This window comes from Xenopus laevis, chromosome 9_10L, assembly GCF_017654675.1.
Source record: "Xenopus laevis strain J_2021 chromosome 9_10L, Xenopus_laevis_v10.1, whole genome shotgun sequence".
Lineage (NCBI taxonomy): Eukaryota > Metazoa > Chordata > Amphibia > Anura > Pipidae > Xenopus > Xenopus laevis.
Window position 1 is genome coordinate 123691719 of NC_054387.1, and position 10381 is coordinate 123702099.

General features: G+C 42.0%; 1 protein-coding gene across 1 annotated transcript in view; it reads left to right on the forward strand.

Annotated features, from left to right (window-relative positions):
• Positions 1-7519, forward strand: part of ppl.L (periplakin L homeolog) — a 47306-nt gene extending 39787 nt beyond the window's left edge. The window contains exons 16-22 of the mRNA XM_018236668.2: positions 150-288; positions 462-655; positions 1679-1829; positions 2253-2336; positions 2547-2660; positions 3271-3363; positions 4252-7519. Coding sequence (XP_018092157.1) covers positions 150-288; positions 462-655; positions 1679-1829; positions 2253-2336; positions 2547-2660; positions 3271-3363; positions 4252-6918 — 3442 coding nt within the window. The 3' untranslated portion in view covers positions 6919-7519. The remainder of the gene's footprint in view (positions 1-149; positions 289-461; positions 656-1678; positions 1830-2252; positions 2337-2546; positions 2661-3270; positions 3364-4251) is intronic.
• Positions 7520-10381: the final 2862 nt, after the last annotated feature.

Below are 10381 nucleotides of genomic sequence, written 5' to 3' on the forward strand. Positions count from 1 at the left end.
CAGAATCGTAAAGCTAAGCTTGACTCTTATAATGTAGAATGGGTGGTCAAACCTTCAGGTCTCCGGGTGTTCATAATTAGGGTCAGTAGATGCAAAAAAGGTGTGGAAATACAGTATCTGATCTAGACTGTCGATTTGTGCAATTATAGGATAGACGGGTCCAATCGCTTGGAAGGCAGCCTGCAGAAGGGCAGAGACCTTCTCTCCAGCTATGAAACCAAACTTGCCCTAGACGACACAGTGCCAGAAGATCCACAAGCCATTGACAGGAAACTACAGGAGTTATCGGTGAGTAAGACAGCTGAGTTTGTGGGGTGCAGCCAATGCATGAGATCCCAGTTACATGTCAGTTGTATAGTAAGATCCACATAGTGAGAACATACAGTCAGAAATAGATAATACAATTTTTTATGGAGCCAGATCTCAGTCTTCTACCCCATGTAATGTCCTTAATTATACAGGCAACAAGCTCCGAGCTGCAGAAGAGCAGGGCGGTTTTTGCAGAGGCCGAACAGAACCTGTACAGCAGTCGTACATGTTCCAACAACCTGGCCAACCGCTTTCAAGAGCACTGTCCTGACATTGATCGCCAAGAGGCTGAAGTGTCCAAACTCAACCAGCGTTACACCCAGTTGGACCAGCAGATCCAGAACAGGTGAGAACCTCAAAAACTGATGACTTTGGTACATGCTTATCAAAGAGACCATGAACTGTAGTGAAGTACAGTTCCCCAGAGGGGAAATCCCAGTTCTCCAAAGAGTGAAAATAAAGTTCAACTTTTGATGAATGTTCTCCTAGAAATCCTACACAACAGAGGGCTGGGGATTTCATTCTGGCAGCTCCAATTCTGCAATGAAATGCTGCCCCCCTCCCAGTGCTTACCTTTTCCTGCGCTGGAGGAGGTCTGAGGGGCACATTGCTAGTGCAGAGAGTCGAATCGGAAATTAGGCTCTTACAGGTACCAGGAGCAGCTTTTCTGCCGCCCCAGGTAACCTTCTCTGCACTTCCGCCTGAGGCGAGTTTTTCAACTTGCCTCATTGGTGCAGTGCCTCTGCATTCTGGTTAATTGTAGTGGTTAATTGGAGAAGTAGGAGTGTGTGTGTTTATGTATGTATGTGCGCTGGGTCTTATTTGGAGAGGTTGAACTTGATGGACTTTTTCCAACTCAACTTAATTATGAAACCCCCCATTCTGATATATACAGTCATTGGCAGAATATATCCATCACTCTCTTGTCTGATCCATTTGTTCAAAAGACTGTTGAATGATTGGTTCATTGCCTGCTGCCCAATGAGCAGGCCATGTTTTCCCAGTCTAAAGAAATGGAAAAACAAACCCTTATTTGACTTTAAAACACTGGAAAATGTTATTTTCATTGGATTTTTCTTGGATTTGAGTTGGCAAATTTGGAATCAAATTTGGTTTGGTATCTGTCCAGATGGTGCATGGCTAAAAACTCAATGCTAACTTCAGAAATCACGAGTCTCAATACCGCTGCCTGGTCACGTTCCATTGCACCATAGTCAACAGTCAATACATACCACTTTTATTCAGGCCAGGTTCACCCCTTTTCAATGCGTCAAGGCCTACCATTGGGACTGGACCACTTCTTCCTCTTGTCACTCTCTGATGGTGGCCCTGAAAGATCTTGTTGATATTAACATTTACCCTATTGTAGGTCTCAAAGCCTGCAGAAAGCCAAAGTCGCCTACTCCGGTTACCGCAACAACTATGACCATATTGATCAGTGGCTACTGAATCTTCCCAACTATGAGCCCAAGGACACAGACAGTGTCAAGCAAGTGGAGACCAAACTGAAAAACCAGAAAGTAAGATGAGATCATGTATGCGCCAATCCCAAAGTTTATTTGTGACACATATAATATGTATACACATACAATACACATACAATATCTGTCTTAGCTGCCCCATCTCCTTTATGCAGGGGATATGTCTCCAGGGGTTGTCCATGGCAAATGTTGAGGAACTATAAGCATGGTAATAATGGAAGCTGTAATTCAACACCATTTTAATCAGCACAGGTCTCAGGAAGGGGTACACATAAGCTAATTTCCAAGACTGGATGCTCTCCCAGTTTCACCACCAACCACTATTATCATTTTAATAATTCCCTTATTTAAAATCACATGTATGCAAAAGGTCTCATTAGCCAGGTTGTCCAAACTTCATTGCTCTTGATATCTAAGACTTATAAGTGTGCCATTGCTAAGGATTGTATTATTTTTCTGCAGCTTCTAGTGACTGAGATTGCAGACAAAGAGCAGGACATGCAGCACGTATCAAGCAGCGCCCAGCAGTACCAACAAGCAGTGAAGGTATTGACTTCTCTTTCACACGCTAGGGTGCATGGAACATTCATTTTCTATATATCTTCATATTTATCTGTGAGTGGCATTGCCTTATCCAAAGCAACATTTGAAAAAAAAAATGTTGATACTTCTAAGCATGGTCTTGTTGCAATAAATAGAGAAAGTCCTATTCAATATGCTGAGGCAGCTTCATTTATTACCTTTACTTTTTCTCAGGATTATGAGCTTGAAACTGAGAAGTTGAGGTCAATTCTGGACACAGAAAACAGAAGGAACAGTTATTCTAAAAGGCCTAAAATCCAGTCACCAGGTGCCAAAGTGAAGGAACAGGTAAGTGGAGATTAATACCATAGATTTTCTTGACTTGGAACCAGGAACGTCCTGAATAGGCCATTCAGTATTTCTGGCTCTGATGCGATTGATTGCCAGTTGCATGATCGCTGGATTGCGCTGATCTGATAGGGCAGCCTGCAGGCTTATAGATGTCACAGAAAGCAGATAGGACATGTGACCCCTATTAATTCCAGTTGGTATTACTTATGAGCCAATGTGGGTCATTGGCCACCTTGCAGGGATGTAACTGCAGGTGTTCCAGGGTTTTTATAGGAATCTTGGGGGGCAGTTTCACAGAGGATATAACTGAATATAGGGCCTGGGGTTTGGACTCTGGTGGTGATACAAGGTATGAAATTTGGGGGTGACAAGGAGGGGTGGGTTCAAACCAGTGCCCAGAGGCCTCTAGTTATGACAGTGCAGCTTGATATTTATTCCTAAGCATCTAAACCCAAATTGGTAGCAGGGCAGGGTCGCTAAGAGCCCCACTTTCCAAGCAATGGCTAGAATACTGAATGGCCTACTTAAAAAACTGTTGTGTGAAGGTGGTCACAGCCATATATTTCCAAGGATTGCTCCTTAGAACCTACCTGTTCTTTCTCCGCAGGAAGCTGATTTGTCAGCAAGATACACTGAAGCCAATGCGGTGAACAAGCAGAGGTTACAGACACTGGAGTTTGCCCAAAGCCTTCTCCGGCAGGTAACAGGCAAATGTATAATGATGGCTTATTCCAAATAAAGCATCAATGGGAACCATAGCCCAACTCACTTTGGTATTCATTTTTAGAATGTAGACAGGGATATCATAAACCAATATTCTCTTTACTAGTACTGGTGGTTGATCAGGCTAATTTGGCCCTGGAAATATCCTAGGGTCTTGCCTGCTGACACTTACCTTCTGCAAATTGTAGTTAGTTAAGTTCTTACTACATTAAATGCATGAGAACACTAATGTTACACATTTTGTAGTTGTAGTTGATACAAAAAGGTTATTATATGCTTCTCTGTAAGCTGTATTATATCAGAAACACTTACCGTATATACTCGAGTATAAGCTGTCCCGAGTATAAGCCGAGGTACCTAATTTTACCTCCAAAAACTGGGAAAGCTTATTGACTTGAGTATAAGCTTAGGGTGAGAAATGCAGCAGCTTCTGGTAAGTTTCAATCAAAAAATTGAGGGTTTCTGCTCCCATTGGAGGTGCCGGCGACCATTCTTGGACGGCGGCGAATATTCTTGGAGACTATTCTTGGGCGCCAGCGATTATTTTTAGGCGCCGGCGACCGTTTTTGCGCTTGACCCGAGTATAAGCCCAGGTAGAGTTTTTCATCATATTTTGGGGGCTGAAAAACTCAATCTGAAGTTCAAGCCACTACAAATTCATCATGTGAGAAATCAAACATTACATGATTCCAGTTGCTTTCAGTTGTTAATGAAATTACATATGGTTTCCAGGACAGCTTAGGGATTGTCAATTGCAAATATACTACATATCCGAGTAGTGTGTGTTGATCGTATGTAAACCCATTTTAATGAACTGCAGCATTTACAGAATGCTCACACCATCTCTGTTGTCTCTCATATACAGCAACCGGAAGCAGAAATACGTCAAGAGTCAGTTCAGATGATCCGTTCTGAGAAACCAGCTGAGGAGACCTGGAAAATCAAAAATATGTTAGATGATGAAGTGCAGCGCCGGCAGCAGTTGGAATCAGAGATCAAATCCACTCAAGATGAGATAATCGTTTTACAGAACCAAAAACCTCAGGAGACCCTAGTGAAAAAGGAAATGTTGAAGAAGGTACCAGATCCACAGCTAGAAGATGAATATCGCAAGGTTATTGAGAGAGTCTCAGAAGAGCAGCGCTTAAACAAGTCTTTGCAAGATGAGCTGGAATCCCTGAAGTTGAAAGTCCGTGCACTGGAATATGAGCAAAGAGAAGGTGGTCAACAATACAGAGTCAAGGAAGTCCTGAGGATAGAAAAAGATAAAGCACAGCAGGAAGAATGCTTGAGACTCAATGAAGAGTTGGAATGGCTGAAGAGGCAAAAAGGGGCCAAACAGAGTGAGATAACAAGCTTAGAGGAACGTAAACTTATCTTGTCAGAACAAAAAAATAAACAGCAGGAGAAAATCACAGAGAAAGAGGTTGTCAAAATGCAGAGTGACCCACAACTGGCTTTGGAATATAAACGTCTTCAGGAGAATAAACAAAAGGAAAGTGCTCAAAGGCAGAAGGAGGAAGAAGAGCTGATGCTCCTGCAGGAGAAGTTAAAACGCCTAGAGAAAGAGAGAGCTATGGCTGAGGGCAAGATCACAGTAAAAGAAGTGCTAAAAGTTGAGAAAGATCTGGCCACTGAGAGGGAGGTGGCTGACCTTCGTAGACAGTATGACGAAGAGACTTCCAAGACACGAACTGCCCAGAGGGAAAAGAATGAGTTCATTCGAAAGATAAATAATTTAGAAGAAGAGAATGCAAAAGTTGTGGTTCAGGAGAAAGTACGTGAGATTGTTCGCCCAGACCCAAAAGCTGAAAGTGAACTGGCCAACCTTCGCCTGGAGGTGATAGAGCAAGAGAGAAAATACAGAGCAACCGAAGAGCAACTGAAAAGTGTGCAGAGCGAACTGACAGTCTTACAAAAGCGTGGTCCACAAGTAGAGACAAAAGAAATCATCAAGGAAGTCATTACGCACAAGACAGACCCTGAGGTTTTGTCAGAACTGGAGAAACTCCGTGGTGAGATCTTTAGCAAGACACGAATCATAGAGCGTTCGGAGCTAGAGATCACACAGCTAAATCAGGAGATTCAAAGCTGGAAAGATACAAAGCCACAAGTTCAGATCAAGGAGGTTATTCAAGAGGTCCTTCAGTACCGTGAAGACCCAACCACAAAGAAAGAAGTAGAGACATTGAGAGAAAAGCTGGCTGAGGAACAGAAGAAATGCTTGGAACTAGAAAAGGAGAGACTTTCTCAAGAGGACAAAATAAGAAAGAAAGAAATGGAACTTTCACAAGTGAAAGAAAAGGTGGTTCAACAAGAGGTGGTGAAGCTTGAAGAGGATCCTACTCTGAAGGCAGAAGTTAACAGTTTCTCCAAAACCATTGAGACTGAGCTGAAGCAAAAGGACTCTCTGCAGGAGGAACTACGCAAGCTGCAGTGGCGGAAATCAGAGCTGGAACGTCAGTTTGAGGAGCTAGAAAAGGAGAGGCAGGCTAGGCGAGAGGCAGAGCTTGAGATAAATAAACTGAAATACAAGTTGACTGAACTGGAACAGAGAGAAATAGAGACCAAAGAGAAAGTTACATTGCAACAGAAAGTTGTCATGCAACAAGACCCACAACAAGAAAAGGAGCATAACCTCCTGAAGCTCCAAATGGAAGAAGAAAAGCACAAGCGGCACATGAGGGAGGGTGAACTAGAAGCATTGCAGAAAAAACTCATCTCATTAGAGAAGATGGAGCTAAAGGAAAAGGTTGTTTTTACAGAGAAAATAGAGGTAGAAAAAGATCCTGAAACAGAGCAAGAGATACAGAGGCTGAAAATCAGCTTGGAGGAAGAGAGTAAATCCAAGAGAGAGCTGGACTCGGAGGTAAGCCGTCTTCAAACACGCCTTTCGGAAATTGAATTCAACAACTCTAAGGCCAACAAAGAGCTTGAATACCTAAGGGATGAGGTGCATAAGCTACAGATGGAAAAACAAAATCTGCAGCTGGAGACCCGCCACCTGCATTCGGAAATTCAGATTACCATGAAGGAAGCTCAAGATATCCGAAACATGACTCAAGTTGACAGCAATGTGAACCTGGATTCCCGCCTCAATGCTCTGGAAAAAGAGCTGAAAGAACTCCAAAAGATCTCCAAAGACAAAGATGCTGAGATCGAGCAACTGCAAAAGCGCCTGGAAAGCATGACAATCAAGAAGGAACAGAGGGAGAACCACCTCCGCCGTTCCATTGTCGTCATTGACCCCGACACAGGTAGAGAGATGTCCCCTGAGGAAGCCCGTAGACTGGGTCTCATCGACTGGAATATGTTTGTCAACCTTCAGAACCAAGAGTGCGACTGGGAAGAAACGACCATCAAGGGGCCCAATGGAGAGTCTTCTGTGATTATTGATAGAAAATCTGGCAGGAAGTTCGACATTGAAGAGGCCCTGAGACTGCGACGCATCACCAGACGCCAGTACGACTGTTACCTCAACAAGGAAATGTCCATCCAGGAATTTGCCGCCCTGGTCTCTGGGAGGCTGTAGGAGAAAATAATCGGCTGCACCATATTACTACACCCATTAAGGGTATGTTACGGACATTGAATAGATACAACTGCCCCATGTTTTCCTGTTGCCTTCACCAGTAGCAGATCTTCCTTTTCTTGTACTTTCATTTCTTTTATAGTTTATAGAAAGAATATATTTTCTGGTGACCTTCTGCCGGTGTCCTGTCGATGACAGCCATTCAAACAGCCAGCCAGGGGGAAGTAACCATAAGTGTTCCCCATAATTCTAGCACATTATTTGTGTAGATATCAAGCCAGAGCTCTTTATGGAACATGCACTAAACAGAATAAACAGGGTGACTGTAAAAACCAGATGCAAAACCCCAAATATTGTATTGGTGCTTATCACCCCCATGTAATATAGAGAAAGGATAGTGGTTGCTTTAGGTAAGCCCAGTTCTGTCTCCTGTCACTTTTCCCAGCCAATGACGTGCCTTACTAACCCAAATCCTGTCCTTGTGTGAAACTGAGGTGCCATTGCACCCCTCTTTCTGTATATCTTATTCCATGGTGAGATTGGAGAAATATTGAAATGTATTTTATTTATGTAATGCTAATAAAGATGTGGTGGTTCTGAATTCTGGCTGAATTGTTGTGTGATGGAATGGAGTGGGTTAAAGAACTGACTTTTTACCTACACATTAGTAGGCCAATGAGGTGCAACAAACAACCAAAAAAGTTCTATGCTGCAGGCTGAGTTATACAGGGAACTCTGAGTATCACTCATGTATTATAAGGGATAATGTATCCCCTACTGTAAATGATAAGGATATTAGAAGTCACTGAGGGGTTCTGTGACCATATAAAGACACAAGGCTGCAGGCTGAGTTATACAGGGAACTCTGAGTATCACTTATGTATTATAAGGGATAATGTACCCCCTACTGTAAATGATAAGGATATTAGAAGTCACTGAGGGGTTGTCCTGTGACCATATAAAGGCACAAGGCTGCAGGCTGAGTTATACAGGGAACTCTGAGTATCACTCATGTATTATAAGAGATAATGTACCCCCTACTGTAAACGATAAGGATATTAGAAGTCACTGAGGGGTTCTGTGACCATATAAAGGCACAAGGCTGCAGGCTGAGTTATACAGGGAACTCTGAGTATCACTCATGTATTATAAGGGATAATGTACCCCCCTACTGTAAATGATAAGGATATTAGAAGTCACTGAGGGGTTCTGCGACCATATAAAGGCACAAGGCTGCAGGCTGGGTTATACAGGGAACTCTGAGTATCACTCATGTATTATAAGAGATAATGTACCCCCTACTGTAAACGATAAGGATTTTAGAAGTCACTGAGGGGTTCTGTGACCATATAAAGGCACAAGGCTGCAGGCTGGGTTATACAGGGAATTCTGAGTATCACTCATGTATTATAAGGGATAATGTACCCCCTACTGTAAATGATAAGGATATTAGAAGTCACTGAGGGGTTCTGCGACCATATAAAGGCACAAGGCTGCAGGCTGAGTTATACAGGGAACTCTGAGTATCACTCATGTATTATAAGGGATGATGTACCCCTTACTGTAAATGATAAGGATATTATAAATTTTAAAAAAGGCGTATTTTCACATATATTCATTTATTTTTGAGTCTCATATTATGCTATTGCTGGGATACTTTTGAAGTGCCTCTTGGCTAGTTTGGGGCTGGCTTTGAAGCTGACTTTTGAAAATTAGACCTGGCAACTCTGGTCTCTCATATATGAACTACCCAAGGGAACACATGGAGCCAAGATCAAGATAAGTTGCTCTAGGAGCAAAGATGGAATTAACTCCGGCCACAATAGGGCGCCCTGGAGGAAAGTGTAGCTTCTTATGGACCTTGAGCAAGTATTCTTTCAATTCCTCAATGAAAACCCAGATTCATGTAGATTCTACAACCAGTGGCATTTAAAGGGTTAATATCCCTAGCAATGAGATAGATCACAGTCTCCAATGGGTGAGATGAAGTGGGAGGCAAATATCGGCTCCTTTTCTGTAACCCAAACTGCTTCAGGGTAAGAGATTGAGTCTGTGCCTCTTCCTCAGTCAACTTGCCCATTAACTGGATTTTTAGTGGCCTATTTATTAAACCTCAAATTAATTCGGCTGAGGTTTTAAAGGAAAAAACTCAAATTTTCATGGGGAAATTTTTTCTTTTTTAGAGATTTGTTATACCCCAAATCAGAATCCAAAAATCTCAAACCTGTCGAGGTCATGTAAAAGTAAATGGCAGAGGTCCCTGAGGTTGTTTCTTGACCGTGATCTGCGATGGACGATAAAGTCGGGGGTTTGCGTCCGATAATCCGGAAAAAGTCGAGTCGACCGTACAATATGAATTGACGCACAATTTTGTCTCTACGACTTTCCTCTTTCGAGAAAAATGAGTTCACTTCATGGAAGGGAGTTTGGTCGACTTTGTTTTATTAAAAACAACGAGATAAATTTGAGTTTTAGTAAATAACCCCTGTAGTCACAACAGTCTATAGAATTGCTGTAAATCAATATCCAAAGCAAAGTTATCTAGTTTAGTAGAGGGACAAAACGACAAGCCCTTCTGCAATAAGCAAAGTTCATATATAGTGAATAAAGTACCCCCTGTTGTAAAATATAAGGTTATTATAGTTACAGAGGCCTTGTGTTTTTAAACAGGTCATGGAACTCCGAGGTGACTTCTAATATCCTCATATTTTGCAACAGGGGGTATTTTATTTATTATGATATATATATATATATAATAATTATAATAATAATATAATAATATTATAGTATATGTTTCAGTGAGTCATGCATACCTCCCAACTGTCCTGTCGCGGGACAGTCCCGATTTTGACAGCTCAGCCCGCAGTCCCATCTTTCTCTTTGATCTCCTGCACTGAACAGCCAGAAAAACAACACAAAGCTTCTAAAAATGAATTGGCTTTTGGCAGAGAGCCCAGAAAATGTGGCAGGTGCACTTGGAAGCTTTTGTAACAATTTAAGATCAGCAGGTCTCTTGTAGGAAATGTGACTTGCAACTTAAAGGGCAATTTCATCTTCATTAGCAAAACTGTAATAACACACAAAAACCACAGAAATGTGTTCAAACTTTCATAACCTGCCAAATTTTGTAAAATCGACACATTGGGAGGTATAAGTCATGTGTCAAATGACATCACTAAGCTCCGATTATAACCGATGGCGATGACATCACTAAGCACCATTTATATAGTGAATAAAGTACCCCCTATTGTAAAATATAAGGATATTATAAGTCACAGAGGAGTTTCATGACCAAATAAATACACGAGGCCGAAGGCTGAGTGCTTTTATACAGGTCATGGAACTCCTAAGTTACTTCTAATATCCTTATATTTCCAACAAGGGGGACTTTATTTATTATAATACACAAGTTTCAGAGAGTCATGTGGCAGAAATGACATCAGAACTCACCGTTTATAACTGA